Raw genomic sequence first — 26,705 nt, 5'->3', positions numbered from 1 at the left:
ACAATACATTATCCCAGGTGACATCATGTCAATGCTGGATCTGAAAGGCTTGTGCTTTCATATCCTGAGCCACACAGCACATCATCAGTACCTTCGGGTTGAGATCAGTGGACACCACTACCAATTCAAGATGTTACTCTTCTAGTGATTGAGCCATGAATCACTATAGCCTCAAGAGTGTTCTCAAAGTGCTTAGTGGTGGTAGTTGTGCAACTCTGCAGAAATATCATTCACGTCTTTACATGTGTAGACGACTGGCTGATCAGTAGCCGCAGTAACAACAATGCCTAGCACATTCTCCAAAAATGACTGCCTGGGTAACCAACTAGAAACAACAACAAAAACATTTGCTAAGTCGTGAGAGTTGTATGGGACACTTTGGTGAAGACTACTGTGCAGTACTCCAGATTCAGAAACTTCTCTTGATTCACTTAGTTGGGGGGAGGTAACGTTTTTAAGTAGGTTTTACAGGGTTCTCGGGCAATGGGAAGAGTGTCTTATCTGGTAAAATTGCCTGAGGTTTTGGCTGGTAGAAATGAATCAACCAAGCCTCAGGGGGCTGTTGTAGGCACATATAAAGGGGTATTGTATCCTCATCAGCTGTCCTCATATATAAGAGCAGCAACATCATGAAGCACATCCAAACGTTCATAGCCTCAGGTGAGTTGCAATAGTGAGCAAAATGCCTTTTAATCCGGGGGAAAATAAAATCTTGTCAAACTGGAATACGTGAAGTCAATGAGGCCCAGACTACATAATAGACCTTGGAGTAAGAATAGTTGCTAATAGCCAGATTGATAGGCTTTTCCTGTAGGTTTAACAAATGTGGCAACATGCTTGATTTTTCATATTTGTTTAGCAGTAAACATATTAAATTAAAATTAAATACTTTATCAATTAAAAGATTTGTAATTAACCTATTTTAAACAATAATTTTAATTAATTTAATCTAATTAAATATAACATTCGAATACATTTACTAGATATTAAATATTAACATGCCAGTGAGACTTTTTATTGTGTTTAAAAATTATATTTATAAACTAAAATGAATGTTTTAATTATTAAATAATTTAAAAGTTAAATTTGATGAGTTAATGTGCTGTAGCATATGACTCTATTGGTTATAGTTTAGTAATTATTTTAAATTATTTACAAGTTATATTACATTAACATATTTGACTATGTTTCTAAAAAAATAATAAACTCTTTCATTTTGAATTTTTTCGTTATACTTTACCATAGGGAGATCTCAGCCCTAATGGTAGACATCGCCACCTATGTGTGACAAGTTACTCATATGTGTTTTTTTACGCTGGTAAATTTGGTCTTAGATGTCTTTGGGGTTAAGCAGTGCTTTATTTGAACCAGTGGATGCAGGTGGGGCCCGCAAGCACTCATTTTTGAGGGTCAGACTTTTATCCAGAGCAATTGGGAGAAAACACAAATAGAGAAAAAAGTGAAAGAGAAAGATGGAAAAACAATGACACAAGGAAAAGGCAGGGTTGGAAAAGAACCTGCAAGACTGAGATAAACAAGCATGAAGTGTCTGTTGGTGAATCAAAGAGGCATGAGGTGGAATCAATATGCAGCCTTGGTATCAACGGCTCCCACCCCCAATATTTGCAGCGCCGCTAGCAAGCTTCTGTGCAAATCCTTGATCCTCAGCACTTACTGTTTTACAAATTCAGCACTGGGGTTGATACATGTAAGTCTACACTTAAGCCTAGGTCTAAACTCAGAAATGATGACTAACAAAGAGGTGGAAGAGTAAATTTACAAGTGAGCAAATCTGCACATGTGAATTTGGCTTTGTGAATAGGGCCCACAGTCTAGAAGGGGACCAATAACATCTCACATAAAGGTAAATCATCTGTCCCTCGAGATGGCCTTAGAGTCTGTCTCTTATAAGGTTACTGTGCTTCAGGATATAGACTATACAATCAGTTTTTAATTATTCAACACTGTGGGAATGATTACGACCGTGACGGATGGGATACTCTGCCACAACAGTGAAGGATAGCCCACCCGCCATTTTGCAAGTTCCAATATATCCTATGGAACTTGTAAAACGGCGGGTGGAATGTCCATCACATTTGTGGCGGAGTATCCCATCCGCCAAGGTCGTAATCAGGCCTGTGTCTTTTTCTCCATGTAAAGGTGTAAATTACTTTAATATATGCCTATTGTTTGAAACCAAATTACTGTCATGGAAACAGTAGGCATACTTTCACTGGTTTCTGTGTAGATAGAATAAAAAGTTGAAACTTATTGTAGGTAGTAAAAATAGATTGTCACACCTGTGACAAGATGTGAAAGGATCTATTTCTGGTTAGTTACTTATGCCTCTTCCTAGTTCTTGAATGTTTACAACAGAAGCAGTGATGTATGTCCAATCTTTAATGATGCTCCTAAGGGTGGAAACGTGCAATCAGTCTCTAGTTGCTTATATTGAGACATGCTGGAAACAAATTTGCCAAACAAATCTACTCATCCACACAGTTTGCTGCACACATCCATTTTGCCATGTACACAGCAATGACCTAACCTGCCCTCAGAGTGTGGCAAATGATGTAGCAGATTCAAATTTCAGAGTATACTTTATTCACCGATGGATGGGGTGATATGTGTACCTGCTCTATCTCACCTTCCTATGTGGCAGACCTGTATTAGCACAGGGTTGGCACAGGTGAAGTGTCCACTGTCTGTATTTTAGATACCTTACTCACCACTCATGACGTACATGAGGATGGAGTTGGGATTTATATTCCCACATCTAACTTTTAGGTTGAAATATAAATCTAAGCTTCGACATATACAGGTCCTTTAAGCTCATTCCTGCCATACCTTGAAAGAGCTATTGGAGTTAGTTATTTTGTTTCTAGTTAGTTATTCTGTGCTTCGGATGTGACAGGGACTGCATGTTTAGGAAGCTGTAAGGGAGTCTTCATCAACAAATGTATCTTACCTCATAATTTGTGTCTCTCACAGAGCTGCATCGTGACACATGAGTCCAATGGCATTGACATTATCACAGCCCTGATCCTGAATGACATCAGCCCCTTGTGCAAGTACCGAATGGACCTGGTGCTTCAGCTGAAGGTAGAAGAATGGACAAAACATGCAAACTAGTGATTTTAAATATTTTTCTTTGCAGAAAGATTGCTCCAATATCAACTCACTGCTGTAAGATTACCAACGTACATGTTCTGTATGAGAGCATGGTTGCTTATACATGTCTAGCGTGACTAAGGGCCTGATTTAGATCTCGGCGGATGGAACACTCCATCACAAACATGACGCTCTTTGGCCTTATTACAATCTCGATAGGATATAACAGGATCATAATACGGTGGGAATAAACGTTTGTGAGGGAGTATTCCCCTCCGCCAAGATGTAAATCAAGCTCTTAAGTCTGTTTCAGGCCAATCATTATATTGATATCTATTATAACCCATTATTAGATATCAATATAATCATGATGAAAAGAAAAATATCACGTTCACAAAAGCCATTGCTCTAATTGGAGCTCATTCTAGTTGATTCTAGCCTTTGCTGCAGGATGCAGTCATGCCAACTGGGACCTCATTTTAGAATCTACCAATCACTGAAACGGCTTTATGTAGTTGTTGGGTGTCTGTTTGGTGACATTAGCAAATGAGATGGTCATTCTTTGCAGTTAATGCCTATCCTAGGACAGCAGAGATTTAGCAATGACAGAATCATTTGTTGATTTGTTGCAACATTCACTGAGCAACACCACAAGAAGAGCAAAGACTCTGATGTGCTTTATAAAAACACATAACATAAGATATACCTGCCCTAACTTAGGAAAATGTGGCTCTTGCTGGAAATATCCTTTTGCTGCGCACGAATCTCACAGAAATTACACTAAGATATATATTATGAGAAGAAAATAGGCTCCTTAATGGAAGCTACAGCTGCTTCATGTTCAGGCCTATTTGACTGTACACACTCTATCCTGCACAAGGTGAACATATGTAAATGCTCTTCCATTTTTCATGTCTGGGCCATTTGCTTCATGCAGCCACTGGGCGATTGGACATGTCTGTGGCAGGATGTGGTCCACTGAAAGTGATGAAACCCTTGGCCAGTGCTCCTCACCATCGAAGAAGTGTAGTATATGACCTGAGAAAATCTAGATCTTTACACACTTGTGCTTTATCAGCTGTGGGGAGGTAAGACTGGATACAAAACTCACCCAGCTACAGTTACCACATTATATGGAGTTGGTTTCCCCCCAATACTGAAATCCCTTACTGTTAATACGGACTATTTCAGTAACAGTCCTTGCAATTTGTTTTACTGGATGGGACTACTGTGCACTGTTTTACCCATGTATATTTCTCCAGGTATTACTTGACAGGAGCTGCATGATTAAAACATGGATGTCAAAGTGCAATTGATGTGAAATGTGTCAAATGTGTCATTTTGATTGTTGGCGCACATTGGTTGGAAATTTAACACATAACTCAAACTAATGTTGAAAGTGTTGGGTCTTTTTTATTTCTATTCTGCTGGAATGTTCAAAAGCATTAATGGATTTCTCTGTTTTTTTGTTTTGTTAGGACAATGCTTCAAAGTTACTGTTGGCCCTAATGGAGAGCCGTCATGACAGTGAGAATGCAGAGCGTATTCTGATCAGTCTCCGGCCGCAGGAACTGGTAAGCACATTAGAGGCATGATTGGGCTTCAGAATAGTTCAGCATAGTGAATTAGTGAATTTCAGAACCATTGTTGCTGAAAACTGCTTTACTGAATAATCTAACACCTTTGAATAAATATAAAACAGTAAATAATATACAATATTTAAAAAAGAACATTCCCATTCAATGGCAGAGTTGTAGTAAGAAGTTATTCAGTGTCTGTATCTAGGGAGGACAATTGCAATGGAGATAAGTTCTGGACCACTCAGCCACCACACAGATTTCCTAAAGCAAGTGATATAAACCTTCAGAGCAATGAAAGGAAGTAATGCAATCCATTTTAACTTGGAGGTAGCTCTTGAATAGTTCTGAGATTTGCCTATCTATTGGTAGATTTGAAATGGGAATTGATGTAGTACTACTTCAAAGCTAAAAGGTAATCTTTACGTTAAGTTAAATTGGAACTGCTAGAGTGGCTCTTCTATGGTAAATGAGTTGAGTTGGTAAATAGTGTGGTGCCTCCTACCTGGGATTTAAAGTTCTGAGTCTAACGGTTTACATTTGTTCTTATTTGAGAGCATATTTGGAAATTTAAATATACAGAGTGACAGCTATTGGACTGCTACTTATCTTGCACCATTTTAAAGATGTGAAGAGGGGAATAAATGTGTGTTTCCTCCTCTGACGCCATTTGTCTTTCTGCTACAATATTATTTAAACCATGGTGAGAAGAGAGGCAAGAAGTCAGGTGTAACAGAATTTGCAATATAAAAGTTATTTTAATGGACTTTTATGTCCATTAAAAAGGATGAAAATGTAATAAAGTCCCTTTATAAAAGCACTGTCACTCAGTGCTAATGGCCACTGATTCACATCTATCCTGGCTGGACGTATTGTTTCCTTGTTACCCAGATTCAAACTTCACCAGGTATCTTCACTGACCTTGTGTGTACTGCTTTGGCCATGAAAATGATGATAATGGTGTTTTATCCTGGATTGTTTTTGGAGTTCCATCATTTTTGGCTTAGTTCCCCGATTTGTTTTATACATTGTGTCTAACCTTGAGTTAGCTGGAACCCAAATACTGTCTCTGCTACCTGGTTGTTACCTGTGAGCCTTCTGTTATGTGAATCATTTCTACTTGTTCATTTCCATGTAACCAGATACTACTTCTGACTAAAGTTTTTGTGGCATGTCTTAAACCGATCCCTGCATATCCCATTGATTACACTTCTAGGAGTGGACTGTATTGCATCTGTACTCCAATGGCTGTTACTTGCATGTATCTTTTGGTGCATCTCGTCCAGTGGTTCTGTGCCTGTCCTCTGCCACCTTGTTCCACTGGATGGCTCGATGTACCTGACAGCTTTTTATACTAACTAAACCACTAAACCAAGACTTATCATTGAATGTGAAGTGATTCAGGGCTTTCTACGCTAGTGAAGTAGTCAACAAAAGGAAGGAGATTTCAGGCCTACATATGGCCTAGGGAGGAGGTTTGTCAATTGTTACTTACAGTTATTCTGGACAACTGACTGTAGCCCTTGCTCATTACTGGTAATTCTTTTCAGGTTGATGTCATAAAGCAGGCTTATCACCAGGAAGAGGAATGTGAAAACTCTGATGTCTCTCCCCGTGAAGTAGGACACAACATTTACATCCTAGCACTGCAGGTAAGGGCTGTGTATTCCATCGAGCATACAACATTGGAGAGTGAATGTGGGATAGGGGCAAGGACTGGAGACACAGGAGCTTAGAGAGATATCCTTGGGATATTTGACGATCCTAGCATTGGCCACAAAGCTAGGAAGTTTTGTGTGTCTGACCTCTCCCAAAACTATCACTCCAGAGCACATGCTCAGGCAGAGGAGAGGTTAAATAATAGGTACATTGCTTTATCTTTTTTACCTACCACTTCTCATTGTTGGGACTTGTACTTTCATGGAGGGATGAACTAATTGCCCTTAAACGTCTGCATTCTCGCCATCCACAAGTATAGAAAAATTGTATTTCACATTTCCAAACAAAATAACAAGCCTGACTTTCTATTTACAATTCTCAGACATTTGGAGTGGACTGAAGAGTTATTCCTTACAGGATGTGTAAATGCTGTACGAATTATTTTTATGAGAAACACCAATCAAAGACTCTGGGTGCTTCCAAAGCGAATAGCGAGAGTTGGCACTTACTGGTTTCGCTGCTATTGGTAGAGTTGAGGGGGGCAAGGGTGGGGGTCCATTGCCACACACTGGGTTCTTTGATTTCGTTGATATTTGAGGATAACAGTGTGTTCACTATGAATCATTCCACAACCTAGTGGTAGTTCTTAGAAAATTATAATTTTCATGAATAACATTTTGGGGCGTTGACTATTGGCAGAATCAATGTGTCTCATGAATAAACTGACCTAAATTCTGCAACTCCCTTAACAAAGATATTTTCCACCGCCCCCCTAACGCCACCATGTGTGCACCATTTCTAAGATACGACGCACCATGGCAGTAGTTAGGGGAATTAGCATTAAAAAGCTTGACGCTAGTTCGGAGCTTTGCAGGATTAGCATCAGAAGATTAGCTAATCCTGCAAAGCCCATTGAGACCCAGTGTAAATAATGGTGTGTCTCCTTTTAACACCTGCTCTGAGCAGGCGTTAAAAGTGCTGAAGTGCTGAAAAAAGTGCTGCGCCATTTTTTCAGCCCCCTAATGGGGGAATGCCCCCTTTGCATACATTATGCCTGGCGCAGGCATAATGCAGCGCAAAGGGATTCAAAGTGGGGCAATGCATGCATTGCGCCACTTTGTAAATTTGGCGTGTTGATTTTAGCTTTGTTGAGCCACATAGGTGTAAACAAAATGATGCTAATGTGGCGCAAGGAGGCGCTAGGGGCTCTTAAATCTACCCCATAGACTCTCATGGAATACTGGGAGTAAAATAAATAATTAGTGCCCTCAATGTGAGCAGTGAAGGATACAAGTCATCCTACCAAAACGACAGCAAATAAGCTGTGCTCCAGAGGAAACACGAGACGAGAAAAGAAAAGAAGGTCATTGAATAAGAATCAAGCACATGAGAGTGACAAGAAAGCCAACTAATGGTATGCAGTGGGCTGGCCAAAATCCCACTGTAGGTATTGGTATTGTCCACATAGGTCTTCAACAACAGACCCCTGAAAGCTGTCTATTGAGGAGCCCTAAAACAGAAGAAACCTTAGGAATTTCCAGTGATGAAAATGCTTTGACAGTTCAGCTGAAGAATAGATTACATAAAACCCCTGACTCTTCTCTTTCAGACCATTAGAACCATAGGTATCTATGTAACATGCTGTGCCTAGGAATAGTCTGCTCTTCAGGTGCCTGGGTCTTTGGTAGTTAGCAAAATAATCAGATTGTTTAGAATATTTCCAAAATTGTAATTGTTTATGTCTTTGTGGCAAGAAATTAAACAAAACACCTTTTAGGTTCTGCTCAACAAATAACTCAGTACATTTTAGAAGACTCACAGGTCGCATGTTTTTTGTGCCTACTCAGGATCATTAAGACACTCGCTTTCATACTTGTACTGTTTCTCTGGTAAGAAAAGACAAAGGAAAATACCATGAATTTGGGTCTGGTTCTCTGATGCGCATAGCTTTTGGAGGAAATTCAGACAGACTTAGACTACAGCATTGATGCAAGATCACCTGAGACAGCGTTTGTCCAGGCTAAAAACATTTGAGATTTCAATGACAAATAACAGGAGAAATAGGAGTTCTAGACTGTTAATCTAGCAAATGTTGTTGCAAAACCATTTTGACTTTGCAAAAGACCTCCTGTGCTCCTATCGTCCACAAGAATGGCCCATTGGTACATATGGTTCTAGAGAAAGTGGGGGAGAAACACTCCGTGGCAAATAGATACAGTCAGCCTGAAGGCGATAATAGATTGTGGCACATTGGTACCAAAGAAATAATGTAACTGAATGGTAGATCAACACGCTGGACAAAATCTAAAGCTTGACACTGCACTGAATAGGCTAAATTGACACTGAAAAAAGTGGACTGACATTAGAAAGAAACAGCCATATTTTTGATGCATCAAACACACAAAATGGGAATGCCAATAGTCTAACCGCTGGTGGTCGCTTGAGGTAACATCACAACCAATCAATTTCTCACCCACTGTGCTACTCTAATCAAAGGCCTGCCTTATGCACATCAGTCTTCACCATGCTCCTAGTGGGAACTGATAATTCTAAACAGCCAGACGAGCCCCCCTCCAGAAGGGATCACAAGCTACTTCAGACCTGTTTGGGCCTGATTAGACCGTGTTAGCAATATATAATTTGGATCCTATGTAACAGCGAGCAAAGCATCTTTGTCTGGACATACATTTGGTCACTTATGGCATTACATCAAACACACAAAAGGTTGATAGGAGGAATGCCACTGACTATCATTTGGAATGACATTCCAACCCATTGCTTTTCTCCCACTGTGCAACTCTTGACAGAGCCAAACACTTTGACCCTACTCCTAATGGGAACAGTCCATCCCAAACTACCAGGCACGCCCTCTCCAAAAGGCAGCACAAGCAACCCCAGACCGGCTTTGGTCTTAATAGGCCTCATCAGAGAGTTATAGCTTGGATCTAATTAGACAGCTGGCATTGGATGGTCGTCTGGCATATCTTTGGCCAATTAGAGCATTAGGTCAAATACCCAGTAAAGAATGATAGGTTGAAATGTTACCTGAGTGATTGACAGTGGTTAGACTAGTTGCAAGAATCCCTCCCATCACCTCTTAATGGTTTTACATACTTTTTATGAAGCCAACCATGCACCGTCAGTCAGACTTAGCCGAGGTCAAGAAAATAGTCATTTCAAAGAATGGTGAATACTGCTTTGCAGGCGATGTACAGCATGTTAATTTAGAAACGGTTTGGACTTCGAAAGAGGAAATAACTTGCCTAAAATAGGTTTGCAACTTGAGACTATTCTAGGTTAAAACGACAGCTTTCCACCTTCAAGGAGAATAATAATATTGTGACACTAACTATATCATACTTTTGTAAAACTCCTCCAAAAACTAGGATATTAACGTGTACATTGCTTGCTTCACAAATTACCCTATTCCATTGTTGAACACAGAGGCAGAAGTGGCCTTTTTGGTTCTATTTTGATAGAATTGAATCATTCACCTACAAACAGATGGGCAAAAACCATTGTGGGACCTTCCCTTTACATTTATTTATGACAAACAACCTCTGGTTTTAGCCAACATTTTACAAGTAAGCCATTGGGTACATATAGACAACAGGTGGCAGGAAGAGAAGACTGCAGCTTTTATTTACAATCACCATAAGGGTAACCATCACCTCAATCTTGACTAATAGGTCAAACTGAACAGAAAATGTAAACTGAAGTCTTACCCTTGACCTGAACTTCAGCAATAACTAACATCAGATATCTGCTCCCTACAGTAAATCGGACTCCATTGCATGCCAAACCAAAACCTCAAACTGTATCAGACATTAAAACATATCACCCACCCTGAACAACACTGCAAACTGAAAAACACCAAATATTTGGTCTCTATACCACACATTACCATTACTATTACCATTACCTGAACAAGACAGTGTACATTTCTTGTTAACACTTTCTTTTATCTGTACCACAATTAATCTCACAATATATGTCACGTTCTAAACTCCATTGTCACCTGAAACAAGACCAGTCACCCCTGATGACTAGCCTAGCCATGATCTGAGAGCAAAACAGATTCCTCAACGAACTTTGTTCATTTGAAACTTGAGTCAACTCTGTTTAAACACTTCTTGTGATCACCAATAAACATATGCAAATCACTTCCAACACATTACTCCTTTCCCCCAACCTATTTGCATTCTAAAAGAATCTAAAACAAGCTTTTTTCGAACAAAATTTATAACCTTTGACTTTCTTCTATTTTTGTTTTTTACTTTTTATTGATTGTATATTACCAGCAGAGAAAAAACAAACAGTTGCTAAGCAAGGCAGTTTCCCTGATTGTGTATTCCATAAAACTGTGATTTCCTCTGGAACAGGTTGGGTAAGTGGACAAGTGAGGAGGGGGAACGGTACAGGTAAGCTGTGGTGAGGGGGCTGGAGGGAAGAAGGTAGGCTGACAGGGTTAGCTGGTCAATTCAGGAGGCAATGTGCAATCCTCCCGGATGTGGCATGACAGAGGTTGAATACAATCTGAGGAGCTAAAGATGTGATGTTGCATAGCATGGTGGTCAGAGGGGGGAACATCATCTAGTTGAGGTTCAGGCTCCAAGCAGGAGTGGGGCACGAGTAAGAGCCTAAAAAGTGTTGCTGAGAGCATTAGTGAGTAGAGGTGGAGGCAGGTTGAATTCCTCAAGGGGGACAAGAGCAGCACATTACTAGCCTAGTAGGGTAGGCTCCACTATAATGGAGTCTTATTGACAGCCTCTAGTTCCCGGAATTTAACTAGTAGGTCATCCCATTCCATAGCGATGGGGTATATTTGAAGTCCACTAGCTTCCTCCTTGTGGAGGGTGGTACTATCAGCATTAGTCCAAGGCAGCTACAAGTTCCCACACCACCGGAGCTGGTGGTTGGTCAGCTTGCCAGTGACAAGTAATGGCACACCTTGCCAGGATCAGGTCCAGGAAACGTGTCTCAACTTGCCGTCGCACAGGTATGAAGAGGTGCTAAGTTGGTCAGCTGTTCAAGTTGGGTGGTGATTGCAGTCCAAAAGTGTATAAGCGAATCACACTCCCACAACATGTGGCACAGGTGCATTCCAGACTGTATTTGTTCCCGGGAAATATTGGCTATTCTTTCCTGGGGTTAAGTAGGCTTTGTGCAGTGTGAAGAAGTGTATAAGCTTAACTCTAGCGTTCCTTGAAACCTTTGTCAGATAAGCTTCTGTTCCATTCTTTGGCGGGAATTGGTCAGTTAAGGTCAGTCTTCCATTTTGCATGGATATCTGAAGGGGTATCTGGTTAATATGTTGGAGGGCTCCTGATAGACAACCAATAAGGTTGCTGCCATTTCCCATGTTGTGGAAGTATTGGCTAAGAGTCTGGGACGGGGGTTCAGCATCTGTGATGTGCCAAATGGTGTGTAATGTGTGGGATAAAGTGTGATATGTAATGAAGTGGCCCCGTGGGATGTTACATTACTTGGCAAGGTTGTTTTAAGAGAAGAGTGTGGCATCATCAAAAAAGTCATCCATGGTCGTTATGCCCTCAGTTTGCCGGTCCCCAAGTATCGATGGTGGCATCGGTCCCCAGGCGCCTGGGGAGCCACACATAGAAATTACTGAAGCATAGGTCAATGCCAAGTTTGTAATGCATAAGCTCCTCCGATAGAATGGAAATGCAACACAGAGGAGACTAGGTGAGGTGGGTGCCTAGATCTGAGTGGGATGATTCAGGCAAAGCACATGGCCTAGACACCAGGGCAGGAGGGTTGAAGCAGTGCCATCCAATTAGAGTTCTGAAAACCACTAGCATACCCATTGCAATTGGGATGCCAGGTAGTAGCATTCATACTTTGGAGCTCCTTTGCCTCCTCATGGGAGTAAGAACAATGTGGCCAGAGCCACCCTGTGAGAGCCCTCTCTGAATAAGTTTTACCAAGGATTGTGTTTTACGAATGAAAACTAAAGGCAGGCAATACAAGGTGCAGATTAGTAAAGTAGTACAACAGGAACAGTAGAATTATTGTTTTAGAAAGTGATACTCCTCCAGTCACAGAGAGAGGCATGGAGTGCCAGAAGGAGGTCTGGCTTCAAATGCCTGTTACAGCTCTGCCAAGGTCGGCATCCAACAGAGCTTTCTCTTTGTGGTCCATATGAATTCCAGGTAGCGAATTGCTTGCGGTTGCCATGTCATTCAACCACCTCCCACATCTTCAACCGGTATCATTAGTATTGGGGCACATGGAGAAAAGGCAGCATTTCTACCTGTTGATGCATAGGCTGGATATAGGGGCAAACCCAGCAAGAGTGTCTGTGATGTTTGAGAGATCCCTTAATTCCCTTCTCACGCAGTTAGATGTCAACCAAATCCACAGTGAGTGCAAAAAGGAGGGGGGATAGCGGGCATCGCTGCTTGGTAACCCTGTAATGTTGGACAGAAGATGATATAAGTCTGCTTGTTCGGACTCACCCCATTGGCACGTCATATAAAAGCCGGATCATTCATAGCCCGTGATCATCCAGTCCACAACGTTTGAGCAGGTCCAAGAGGTGCCATTGACTCTCTTCATTGACATACCTACACTCATCGCTCTATCATTTATTATCAGTGTTGATAGTATGCCTATTATTATGTAAATGTCTGTTGTTGGTTTCATGTGATTAATCTACTTTTTTTAAAGCACCTTTTTTAAAGTTTTACCACAGGATGAAGATTTCACTGTATATAGCAAATACATATGTGTACATCCACACAAGACACTCCTCTTGAAGCCAAATCTAAGCCTCAATAAAAAACCTAACTTAACATATGTGAAATTGTACTTAAAAAACAGTCTTTCCTTAAACTTCATTGTTCAAAAGAAAGCATCACCTTCACATCTATGAATATGAAATTAATTTCAGGAAAGTACCCTGAAACATGAGCTACTTTACTTTGCACGCATGGCTTCAAATCTAACTTTGAAACAAAATCCAAAATGTTCCATTTGTGTATTTTGTAGTCAAATGTTGCGTATCCGATATAGTCATACATATTTTCAAAGTGGAGCGTTTGGGCTACACTGTTTCAGTTTCACAGCAGGGTAGATCATAGACAATAACATTCAAGGCCACCTACATGGTTTTAGATAAAATATGCAGTATGGAGGAGCATTTGGGCTTATCTGTTTCGGTTTCACAGCAATGTAGATCATAGACAATAACATTAAAAGCTACCTACATGATTTTAGATAGGATATGCAGTATTGAGTTGAGAGTGAGCATCTAGATCTGTTTGGTTATTCAAGGGTCTTCCCGAAAAATATTCTCTTTGTCTCCTTCCTGTAGTTTGGGCTGGCACTTTGGGCTGTCATGTTTGTGACAAGGACTTTCCATGCTCCTGGTGTTTTTTTGATCTGAAGCCACCTGCCACCAAACTAGGAGTATTTGTAGCAACTGATTGCAAATTTTATAATGGACTACAAACCACAATTGATTTCCCGTCTCGAACAAGGCTATTAATTGAAACTTGGACCACTGCCCTCAAACCTCACATTTCAATTATGACCTCTAAAGTAACCTACATTGACTCAAGCATATATCTATGTCCATCACAGCACCAGCTGTTCAAAAATAGTTCAGCGGTGCACACTGCAGGAGTTGGGGGCCAGGTACTGCCTGCTTCATGACTCTTCCAATATTTGGTTTGAACTTTGCTAAATTCTATTCAAGTGTTGCTTTTTTGTTCTGTTTCCAGCTGTCTCGCCACAATAAGCAGCTGCAGCAACTCTTGAAACCGGTGAAGCGAATACAAGAGGAGGAAGAAAGTATCTCATCTATGGTAAGATATTGATGCTGAGAACAGACAATGACGTACGTAGTCTTCCATTCTCATACAAGTGTTCTGTACTCTGGTTTCCTCCATCTTATATCACGTTTTGATTTCAACTTCATTGTGCAATGATAACCACCTTGATGCTGCGATGACGAAGAACTGTAATGTCCTTCTTAGCAGTAGGACATCACTAAACAATAGTGCCAATGTCAGCATGATCTAGCAAACGTGTGAACTACTTTTATTATCTTATTGCACTTTATTGAAGTTCCAGTTGTTCTCTTTTGAAAATCTCCAAAGTCAAGTGTGTTTATGCTGCTGAAGGTTTTTAGGTTTCATAGTCTAACATGGTAGAGACAATATTTCTTGAATCCGTTGAAGTTTGTCTTCACAGCCTTCTACTGGACAGGGGCAGCTCCTTCGCAGTGGCGGAGAGGCGTCACCCCACTGGCTGAGCCACCAGATGAAAAATAAAATGATAACTTACTATTGTTTTATTTTTCATCAGCTGTCTCAGCCAGCAGTGCAATGAAGAGGGGACTGGGCCACAGGAGGTGGGAGGGGGAGGAGGAGAGTGCACCTAAGTGCATATGTGTGTTTGGCCGGCCATCTCAGGCCGGCCAAACACATATGCACACTTAAGTTTCTCTAGCCTGGCTGTGTTTAACAGCCAGGCTGGACTAACTGCGCAGACCCCAGGGCTGTGTCTGAGCAGCAGTCTGAGCCACTCAGACCAATCCTAGTGCTGCTTTCATGCTATGTTTAGAATGAAAGCAGCACCAGGAATGCTGGGGAGCCTGTGCTGGTGTCCCAGTCAATGCTGGGACACCAGAAGAGGAGTAAGGCAGCAGGAGAAGGGTAGCACTACAAGAACGGTACTTTTTTTAAATTTTTTTTTATTTTTCACCTGTTGTCCACCCCCCACCCCCAATGACATTTGCGGCAGCCGCGGTTGCTATTGGAGGTTGTACAGAGTGTTCTATGGGGGTTTTCTAGAGTAGAATGGTAATCAAGTGTGTTACTATATGCACTGTCTGTAATTAATGTGGATTCTACTCCTATAATTGTTCTTTCCAGCTCAGTCTAAACAACAAACAACTGACACAGATGTTAAAATCTACAACTCCTGTTCAGGAGGAAGAGGAGGACCCACTGGCGTACTATGAAAGTCATACAGCACAAATTGAGGTATGTAAAACAATGGTACAAGATCTAAAAGTGCTGTGTCAATGGTATGGAGCTTCTGCAGTATGACTTTCATCTGTATAGTATACATTCAGTATTTTGGTGGCACTAAAATTAAATTATATTTATGTAATTCATCCAAACCTCCAAGTGTTCCACTTTTGTTACAGGACACCTACCCACCATTTGACAGCCGTTCCTGTGCTTTTTAGGTTTCGTTTCACCTGTTCATCACTTGTGCTGTGCTTGTGAAATCTATTGTATTCAATATAAATCTCAAAAGGGGCTTACATCCTGCCCTTACTTTTTATTGGTTCCTGTGCTTGCCACTTTCATTTCCTCCCGTTCTATTGGCTGCAGCATATTTCCTGCATTTACCAATGCTTGTTCTTCATGTGTTTGCTCTTATCAGTGTCCTGAGGCCCAAGTCCTGTTTTCCTCCTCTTTGGCAAAACTTATTTTAAGCATCTCAACACACCTGTTGTCACTACAAGATCTACACCTTTGCTTTGAAGCTAGAGTGCTGCCCAAGTGCTGTGGGCTCAGCTCGCTGTGCTGATACCAGTGGGGACTTTGTAATCCAAATTCTTAAATGCCAATCGCAGCAGCACTCACCAGTCCCCCCGGGGCTGAAGCAGGCACCCACTCTAGTGCTCCCTTTCGCAACTCACTTTTTTTATTAAGGGCTGGTGGTGGTGTAGAACAAGATATGGCGGTTTGTAAGTGCTCTGTCACTGCAGGTAAACATTTGAGAGCGTGGACTTTGTGCAGGTGAGCTGACACAACAAAGAAGAAATCCGCTTGCATTCTTTCTGGATGAATCTGTCCCTGTCACCAGAGCTGGAATTGAGTGTCGGATTCATGTTGTTGTCTATCTTGTGGGACAACACACTCATTGCAGGTAGCGTGCAATCACAGAGTTAGCAGACAAACTTACATAAGCATTATGGTCAACAAACAATTAGGTATTCATATGAACACCATTCAAACTGCATTTCAAAAAGTGGATAAAATCATTATATTTCGGCCAATTGATTCGGAATAGCTAATAACAGGGTTAACCATGCCGTGGAAACAGTGCCCAAGAGCACCACCCTAGGCCCCCCCATTCATACATTTTTAAAAATGAAATAAATAATTAAAGAACTGCTTTGAAAGATGTGGCATACTTTTACAAAAGTTCTCCAAATACAAGGGTAGTTGGTCACATCTGATGGTAGGAATACCTCTAGTCAGTTTCTTAGAAGCCTGTTTTTCATCAAACTTTCAGCTGCACCTGCTCATAACTCAAGCCTTTAGACTTCCAGATGTCAGCACAAGTATTGGTGCTTTCATACTTCAGGAACAGCAAGACAGTTATTTTTCTTGTGTTATGTACAGTGCTTTGTTTGCCAAGTGGTTCTGTCTGTGTTGAGTTGTTGACTCATGGAAACATTACATTGCTGAGAAAGGCAGAAAGCACCATTATAATTGTCATATTTCTGCTTTTTGCTTTAAATGCATGCCCAGAAATCTGACAGCATTTATTGCAACTCAGAAAGCACTACTGCCCCAATGTGGGACAGTATTACAGTTAAATCTCATACATATTAAGTCAAACTATTCCCATGTAATTCCAGCTGTTATAATTTATACTGATGATTGCCCATTCAATGAGGTAATACTTGAATATTTACCGTTACGGTGTAAGTCAGCTACTTGGTTATCCGCATGTGTCTTTTGTGCCCTAACTTGATGTCTCCAGTCCTGAGCCCAGCTGATGGTCATGAGAGCCAGCACCTACTCCCATTCAATGTTGACTGCCTCTTTGCAAATCGTCCTGTACAGCACTCTGCTTTCTTTTGCCTAGGTTTGCTCTGTAAGAGTACCACATGCATTCATGGATAGATGGGAATAACCATGGGGAGCTGGCCCTTGCCATGTCTCCAAATAAGTGCCTTGAAAAATGTCAACTCCAGATTGCCTACAAAACAGTATTCACAGAATGGGCATTTAAAAAAAAATACTTTTTTTAACTCCCAGTGCCAATATTTTCTACAGCAAACATTTTTTTCTGAACTGCTCGGCACAAAAAGGAGTTGGCTGGCCCCGATCGGGTTTTGTTCTTTTTCCTAAATGTGGCGCAAGACACACAGACGTACTTTTTCGAATTGAATCACTAAACTGTATGTGTGTATGCCTGTAGACTAAATTGTAATGTCTGTGATTTTCATTAAGAATTACAACAGATTTTTTAGGAACAAATCTTACGTTTGGTCAAGTGGGTCATCTGCCCCGAGCCATGCTCACATACATGGTATGGTTAAACTGAATTGCATAAGCAGCCTTTTTGTTATTTTCATTGGCGCAGGTCTTGTAGTTTTTAGGTTTTGCCTGCACAGTGCTCACGCTGTGCTTGTGAAATCTATTGTTAATATATATTAAAAGGGGCTTATATCCCACCCCGTTGTTTTTCTTGATGCTGCTCACCCACCATTCAGACAGTACTGACTCTGCACTCACACACCATTGACATAGCTCTCACTCAGCACTCACATTCCTCTCACCCTCCACGCACACCTCTCATCCTGAACTCAAACCTCTCATTCTGCATGGATACTACTGACATACTGCTCACCCTGTACTTGCACACCTCTTATCTTGTACAGGGTAACATCTCTCACCCTGTACACAATTCTCATCCTGCACCGAACACACATCAGTCACTATGCATTGAGGCACTTTCATCCTGCACTCAGACACCTATCAACCATCATTCTTGCACCACTCACCCGGCACTGAGCACACTCACACCATTCTCCCTGTACTCATGCACTGCTTCCACATCTCTTATTATCAATCCCATAGGCCAAACCTAGTGCATTTACCAATGCTTATTATTGAATGGTAGGGGTTTCCAGGGTGAGGTGAAGAAAAGGAGTGAAATGGCCTGCTTTGCTCCTGGGCAATGTGTGACTGATTGAACAAGTCCATACACCTGCAGAATGTTCACAATATTGACTTAAGCATCACTGTGTGAAAAAAGCCTTCAGCACTCAGATAATAACTCTCGGTTCCAAAAGTAGACAATTGAGACTATGTATACGCTTATAGTTTTGGGCTTGATCTTTGTCTTGTTTTCTTTATCTTTCAAATATGTTAGTGTTCAGACTGGGGATATTTGTGCTCTTTGCTTAGGGACCTTTGAAAGTGACCTGTTTCAGTGTTATTTATCAAGTGGGTGTTTAGAACTCTTTCTAGCTTAAGCACTTTATACCATTCTTCTGTGTTTTCGTATAGCCCTGAAATCCTATTCCATGTAGTTTTAATCAGTATCACTTGCCCTTTAATGTGCATATAGATGTAGTTAGTTTGAGATTTAATTCATATAGGTAGAGATTAGCAAGTGAAAATTCATATAGAGTACGAACTCACAGATCGTAATGCATTTTAAGGGGCGAGTGGTCTGATGAACACAAAAAGTAGCTGCATAAAGTGGTCACAAATTACGCACCAATATTTTGCAAGCAGTCTTTACTTTTGCCATGCAACATATGTACTAATTGGTCACATTGCAAAATGTCCAGTCGCATGGAGTCACAGAACCAACTGATTAATGAATGTTATTTAGGCAGGTCACTATTTACGAGACCTCCTCCACTGTGATTGGCTACAAGCACAGAGATAGTGCCATGTAACAGAGAGTAGACCACTGCCCCTGTACGATTTAGTATTACTTTTGAAAAAAGAAATTTCTGTTTGGGAACAAACTGGGTGGGAGCAGTCCAGTAGTGCTCCCTTGGACAACTGTCTGCTCCTCCTTGGTTGTACGACATGATTCCCAAAAGGAAAGCTGTCCAACAGGTACAGCTTCACCCGGTGTGAATCTGTCTCCACTTCATATGAAGATCTGGTAAATTGTCAGCGCTTTGCAATCCCCACTGCAGTTACAAACCATTGATTCATTCAATTTCAAATTGCAATCAGGAGGTGATTCCCCTTCCTTGGAATGATTCCGTAAACCCATTTTGCAAATCAGAAATGCTTTTCAGACTTACAAAATGTATTTGGTACCTAGCAAAAGTTTCTTTTTGCAGTCATAAAACCATGAGATTTTGTGAATTGCAGGGTTTCTGACCACAAAATGTACATGATCTTGACTAAGGTGTGAAAGATCTATTTTTTGGACAAACAGGTGGCTATTGACCAATACTTGCCAAGCTGAGATTTGTGTTTCCTCTATTTCCACGTGCTCTCACTTTATGGCTTGAAGAAGACTGCCTGCAGATTTGTTATACCATTTCCTGTTAATATGTGCTTTTCAGAGGGGCGGTGTTTTAATGACAAGGAATGAGGCTGGATATAATAATTGTAATATTTTATAAATAGAAGGTACCCTGAGCTGTAAGACCTCCAGTCCTTACCTTTTCATGGTGTATGTCTCCATTGTCTGAAAACGAATGGGAACGTAGGCACGTGACTTGTACATGGAAGCAAATAACAAACTGTTTCCCTTTGTGACCCAATCAGATAGTGCGACTGGACCGCAGCATGGAGCAGATTGTCTTTCCTGTGCCCAACATCTGTGAGTTTCTCACCAACGAGACCAAACATAGGGTTTTCACCACCACTGAACAGGATGAACAGGGAAGCAAAGTCAGTGATTTTTTCGACCAGTCTGATTTCCTGCACAATGAGATGGAGTGGCAAAGAAAGCTGCGCAGTAAGTGTCCTTTACCCATTCATATGAGTGTTTGAATAGGTGTCTTATAAAAGGCCTTGATGGTAAGTCTCAGTCTTAGTTAATGAAGAGTGGTGTCATCTCATCCGTTGCCCATTACATTGCAATGGGGAGGCAGACGCTCCAATGTGGTGAATGACATGCAGCTATTTTACCAAATAAAATAGTCTGAAACATAAATGAAAGGTCCACTTTGGCATATTCCACAATGCCATACAGCTTTTGCGAATTCTGAGGTGAAGCAGAGGACCAAAATCAGGCTTACGGCAGTGGATGTGGATACAAATACATCTTGTAGACTGTGAGTGTTCATAATAAGATGTTTGTGGTGGGTCAGTAATTCTCCTACTGGGTGAACAGTGGCTGTTTTGAGAATGAAGTTACTTGTCCCACCTTGAAGCTGTTTTCATTGTGAGAGGATGCAATGATTAAGTTAAACCTGAGCAAACCTATTCTGCTGAATGTTCTTTGACGATTGTTGCTATATTTTGGTAAATGGAAGGCAGAGGTGTAGGAAGAAGTGTGGAACTGGTATCTCCGTTAATTGAAAAATAAAGTAATAAATTCAATTGTGTGGGGGTACAGTTAGATGGTTCCTTTCCATGTCACATAAATTGAGATAGACCTGTACATTGCATTTTATACTGATGAATTCATATTATACTGCTTTGGGTCGTGAACAATCTATTCCATTGTTTTCAGTGAAAATAGTAGACCAGTGGTTCCCAACCTTTTGCACTTCTGTGGACCCCCACTTTATCAATAATGGAACCTGGGGACCCCCACTGAATCATTATTGGAATCCAGATCCCCCCTCCCCCCTAGACTGAGTCAATCCTGAAAGCTGGGGACATAATATGTTAAAATTATTACATTTTCTAAGCAGTCATAGACCCCCGAGGAGGCTTTGTGGACCCACAGGGGTCCCCAGACCACAGGTTGGGAACCACTGCAGTAGACAATCCTGTTGCATGGAAAGGGGGACGGTTCACATTGAGCTTTAGAATATAGAGGTCAAACATTCCCATTCCACCAGAAGTGGATGACAGATATTTGTGTGATCTGATGGAACAACTATTATTTTGGGGTAAACTAAAGTAGTTTTTGACTCAGTTTTTTTAGAAGTTCCTTACATCCTTTTGTACATCCAGAGATGTTTGGAGCTCCATATTACCAAATGGGCACTGGTCTACCCATCTTTCATTCTTATTGAGCCTCTTAAGTATCATAAACTAGGCGAATGTGTATCTTTACACAGCTTACTAGTGGTGTCCATACCACAAAGCTATTTGGGTAATTTAGGAGCACTCCAATGAACTGTTGGGATTTGGTTTTAAACCACTTTTCAGTAGTCTAACCATCGGGTTTAGTTCAAGGGCTTCATAACATGAAATCCCTTGTATTCCTTATAGTTATTTGACAAAATACGGAAGTGAAATATCATGAGAAAGGATGTTATAGGGGAAAATGTGGCCTGCTAATGCAAACCTCTTCTTGGCATAAAACTAATGCTCTCTCTTTTTATCCTCACTCATTAAGGTATGCCACTCATGTTCTGGTTCTCCCGTCGAATGACGCTATGGGGAACCATCTCATTCAATTTGGCTGTCTTCATAAACCTTATCATTGCTTTCTTCTATCCGTATGTGGAGGCCACGTCTATGGGTAAGTTACATTCAAATAAAGAAGTAACATTTTAGAGCAGTTCAATCAGGAAGAAACCAATTACCCGAAACAAGAGATTGCTCTGTGAATAAACATCGCAAGTAGACACACCATTGCACCTACTATACCAGGGAGATATCTCCATGTTGTTGACACCCCATATAATGAGATGGGGTCTACAGACCAATTTTTCTGAGGAGATTTTATTTGTTAAAGTAAACCTTAGAGGTAGGAGTAGATGCCACCATTGTTTCAGTTGTGTTTTTATGAATTTCATATTGATTCAGATTCATGGTGGTCCCCTTTATATCCTGAGTCATGTTTGCCATTTAATCTTGCAGGTGCACAGGATCCAATCACAAATGGGGCTCCTTAGAAGTGGCTTTTTGGGAAGTGGATTTTGGGTCTGAGATCCTGCACTCAGTAATTAATGATACCATACAGGATTTAATTACCAGGTTCAGGATTCGTACATTAGCCTGAGTTTTGTTGGCCAAAATAGGAAATAATGGAGAAAACCCACACGTATTCTTCCATTTTGAGTTGCAAAACTGCAGATTGTGTAGTGTTTCAACTTACATATTTCAACAGGTTTTTCCTTGGCAAAATAATCTGTATGGAAAACCGTGGGATGGAACTGCATCTTTCACACAACTTGTAATCCCAAATAGGGGTAAACTCAACTTTCTGCCCGAACTGGAATTACGATGGTACTGTAACTCTAAGGCCCATATTTATACTTTTTTAGTGCTGCATTTGCGCCGCTTTTTGACGCAAAAACGGCGCAAACTTGCAAAATACAATTGTATTTTGCAAGTTTGTGCGTTGTTACGTCAAAAAAAGATGCAAATGCGACACTAAAAAAGTATAAATATGGGCCTAAGTGCCTGATTTATTCTTTTTTAGCACCGCATTTGCGTAATTTTTTGATGCAAAAGTGGCACAAACTTACAAAATTCAATTCTATTTTGTTAGTTTGCTCCGCTTTTGTGTCAAAAAATGACTTAAATGCGACGCTAAAAAAGTATAAATCACGCCCTAAGCGATTTACAGGTCACCCACCTGAATTGAATACCACTTAGGGTGATGTCTCTAAAAATATCCTAATGAGTCGCCATCTGTTGCCTGTGGTCTGGTACTAAAAAAAATGCTGTGAGCAAAACATTGGAATTCAACTAATCTACAAATACATGAACAGTTTCAGTTTTGTCCCGGCCTGTAATATTGGATCCAGCTCTGGCTCTGTGAAGATCTCTGATGATAACAGGGATTTCTGTATGGCGTTCTTGCTAGGGTTTGCAAGCTAGGCTAAAATGAAGAAGGAAGATTTGATGGAAATATTTTGGCAAGAACACCAAAGATCTGAGGAAGCGAGTATTATCTACCCACTGAAATTCAGCAGGTTTGAGATCACATGGCATTTTATGCTTACTACTAATATGCATAACCCAGCTATGGTGTCTTATGAAGTGATGATTTTCTAGCTCAGTAAGCAGGGCTGTGATGTACTGCATCAGTGATTTATACCTTAGCATACAGATAATGGAATGTGCGAGAGGGAGCTAGTTAAGTGAACATATTGACAACTATAATGCAAAATTGTATTGGATATGAAAAGCCTGGCAATTCATCAAAACATTGGCTTTACAAATACCACCAAACGCAGCATAAAACGTTTGCACGTGAGCCTTTCAGACGAAGAATGATTTCTGTTAATTCGTATTCCCTTTTCTACATAGGAGTGCTGGACTCGCCCCTGACCACCATCTTCTTCTGGATGCTCATCGCCTTCTCTGTCATGTCACTGTTCACCCGTCGGTACGGCCTGCGGCCCCTCATTGTGGCACTCATTCTGCGCTCAGTCTATTACTTGGGCATAGGGCCCACCCTGAACTTGCTCGGCGCCCTCAATGTAAGCGATACCAACCCATTTGTCACTTGATCTGTTTGCAGTATGTAAAGTAGCTGTGTACTCCAGCTCTACTATGAGGATGCGGCAGGAATGAGCGTATTCCTTGCTGCTATCTTCAGAAGAATTAACATTTGTGAGATATTTACATGGCGATCCAGCCTATGTAGGGGGAGGGTCTCCAAGTGTATAGGTCTTTGTTTAACCTGAATACCAACTTTGCTAATTGGTTTATTTAAATACGTATGCTTAGGGGCCGCATCTATCTTTTAAGCAGCATCAGTGACGCAAGCCAAGGATCACTTTTCGCAGTGATGGATGTACTAACCTATCCAAGTGCTAAATGCCCTTTTAGTAAAATTTGCACAAACTCTGGGTCGTGCATATTAATGAGGCAGGATTCCCTCTGTGAATCCTACTTAACGACTGCAAATGCAGTGATGGGGGCCTGAAAAGGGTAACTTTTCCTGCAGTTTTAAATGGTATAAACAGGGTATTGTTGTATAAGGTGTTCTTTTCTCTCTCAGCATTTCTTTTAACTTTCCACCTCTCTCGGTTCTCACTTCGCATAAAATATTAGTTTGCAGTGGCATAACGTTAGCACCTGCAGCCACTGTGCTACAGGGGCCACACATACTCAAAGGGGCCCATTTCAGGGGCTCCTCATTACATTCTGCAAGGAAGCCTCTTCATTTTGCATTACCCCACTGCACCAATGCTTTGATGTTTCATTTTTTTGCTTAATATCTAATACTGTTATTTTTTCACAATACCAAGCAATCCTCTTTGTGACTCTCCTCTACCCTACTTTCTCTCACACTTTAATCTATTGTCCAATTATTTATATTCTCCATTTGCTTTTAAATTATTGATTTTGCTAACATGTTCTTACTCATTCTTCATCTGTTCATGTTTTTATTCCTCAGTATTCACTGCCACCCGTTTCTACGTTCACTCTCTTTCTTTCTCACAAACTCACTCTTACTTTCTCTCTCAACCGGGTGTTTTGTTTTACAATTGAATCTGTCAGTGCAGCTTTCTCTTGTATTTTTCTGATTATGAACATTGCCTCCGCCCCCACTGACCTCCTACTAAATATTCTAAATTCATTTGCCCATAGCTGACCAATAAGATTGTGTTCGTGGTCAGCTTCGTGGGAAACCGTGGTACCTTCATCCGAGGGTACAAGGCCATGATAATGGATATGGAGTTCCTCTACCACGTCGCCTACATCCTAACCAGTGTGCTGGGCATCTTCGCACATGAGCTGTTTTACAGCATCCTGGTATGTATTCTATCAAACATTAGGACAACAAGGCATGGGATAGGCTTATTTAACATTCTAGAGTAGAGCCTTCCTGAACACCCACACAACTACGAAAGGGATTACAAGGCATAGAAGGACTTGGGGAGCAAAATGAAGCAGGATGTGTTCCAGTAGATTTATGTCATGAAGCAGGTTCTAGGTCACCATGTTTGACAATGCATGAGCTCTGGTAAATTCTGGTGTTCCTTGGAATTGAGTCTAGTAGCAAAATGTCAATGTGTTAAAGAGAGTCTCCCAAATTCTATGGAATGGAACATGCAACCCTGAGTGTACGTACCAAAGAACTCCATGTTGCCTAGCCATGCCTTCATAAAAAATACACCCATGAATAAAGGCCCTGAGTACGTTTATAATTTATGAACACCATGCTTCGTCTACTATGGCAAACCACCAGACACCGTGAAAGATATGTGTTGTCTCCAGATTCAGCAAAGTTTAGTGTAGTGAAGACCTCTGGCGGTGTACTGTCATTGTCATCCTTTCCATATAAGCATTGATCATGCACCAGATGCTGTCCAGTGATTTAGGCCCTCAGTTTATGTTATCCTACCATGGTATTCAATACAGTGTGTTTTGTTGGATCATCACTTATTTCTTGAAGAAACGTTCTCTTGTATGCAGGGATAGTGGCCTGGCAGAGTACCGTGAAATTGTTTTGGAGGGAAATTTCCTCAGTGGATGTTTCTTTATCTTGAAAGAATGTACCCATGTACACATGTGGCCTTGTAATTCACAAATAGCTGGGGTATTCTAACAGTTCAAGAAGTATATTTACGCATAGAAGATAAAGAATTAGTGTCTCTTGTTCAAATGGTTAATTTTACACCCATGGGCAAGTTGGTGCTAGGAGTGTTCCACACACTGATAATTCCTCCCTGTCTCCTGTTCATCAACCGCTCACAATCTGACTTCAAGGTAAATCTATAGTGGAGATAATGGACACTGTACCAATGTTCTGAAAGAATTCTACTTGCACTGTTTTGTTGTACTGGCTTCAAATTAAGATGTTGATATCTAGCAAACAAATTAAACATTCACAGTAGAGATAGGCCCATGTTTTCTAAAGACTGCATAGGTTCTCCTGCAATGCAACACAATTTACCTCTGTGCACACAGACCTTTACTTTGGTTAGTCAATAGATGTTTTCTTTAGCATCATGCAAATGCCACCTGAAAACTTAAATATGTGCCATGAGGCACAAACCCCACAATAAAGCTATACTCCTCTATGTTGTAGCTTTCCAGATCTAGAGCTATGGCGTTCTCACATTTAAATATATATTAGTATCCAAAAAATAAATATATTATTGTCAGCAAACCTACTCAATCTTTTAAAATCTGTTTTCATTTAGTAATCTTATTGTCTGTAGTTTTTCTTGTGGCATTTTCTCTTTCGCTATTTTGTTTTGTTTACCTAGCCTGTTTGTTTGTATGAAAGCTGATTCTAAGACACACAAACTATCCTGGTTGTTCTATGTAAAAAGTATTTAATTAACAAACAAATATAATTGATGGTTTATTGCAGCTTTTCGACCTCATCTACCGGGAAGAGACACTGTTCAACGTTATCAAAAGTGTGACACGCAATGGGCGGTCTATTCTTCTCACTGCCCTACTGGCCCTTATCCTCGTCTACCTATTCTCCATTGTCGGCTTTCTCTTCCTCAAGGATGACTTCATATTGGAAGTGGACCAACTACCCAAACCGAAAGGTACCCCTTTTTGATACATT

At 40.8% G+C, this 26,705-nt stretch overlaps 1 protein-coding gene across 1 annotated transcript in view; it reads left to right on the top strand.

The window, feature by feature from the left end:
• Positions 1–26,705, top strand: part of ITPR3 (inositol 1,4,5-trisphosphate receptor type 3) — a 467,836-nt gene that overhangs the window by 406,753 nt on the left and 34,378 nt on the right. The window contains exons 43-52 of the mRNA XM_069238858.1: positions 2,992–3,102; positions 4,590–4,685; positions 6,239–6,340; positions 14,090–14,173; positions 15,245–15,355; positions 19,862–20,054; positions 21,612–21,737; positions 23,477–23,649; positions 24,767–24,931; positions 26,499–26,685. Coding sequence (XP_069094959.1) covers positions 2,992–3,102; positions 4,590–4,685; positions 6,239–6,340; positions 14,090–14,173; positions 15,245–15,355; positions 19,862–20,054; positions 21,612–21,737; positions 23,477–23,649; positions 24,767–24,931; positions 26,499–26,685 — 1,348 coding nt within the window. The remainder of the gene's footprint in view (positions 1–2,991; positions 3,103–4,589; positions 4,686–6,238; positions 6,341–14,089; positions 14,174–15,244; positions 15,356–19,861; positions 20,055–21,611; positions 21,738–23,476; positions 23,650–24,766; positions 24,932–26,498; positions 26,686–26,705) is intronic.

This window comes from Pleurodeles waltl, chromosome 6, assembly GCF_031143425.1.
Source record: "Pleurodeles waltl isolate 20211129_DDA chromosome 6, aPleWal1.hap1.20221129, whole genome shotgun sequence".
Taxonomy (NCBI): Eukaryota; Metazoa; Chordata; class Amphibia; order Caudata; family Salamandridae; genus Pleurodeles; species Pleurodeles waltl.
Note: the sequence above shows the minus strand (reverse complement) of the source record. Positions and strands in the feature narration are given on the sequence as shown.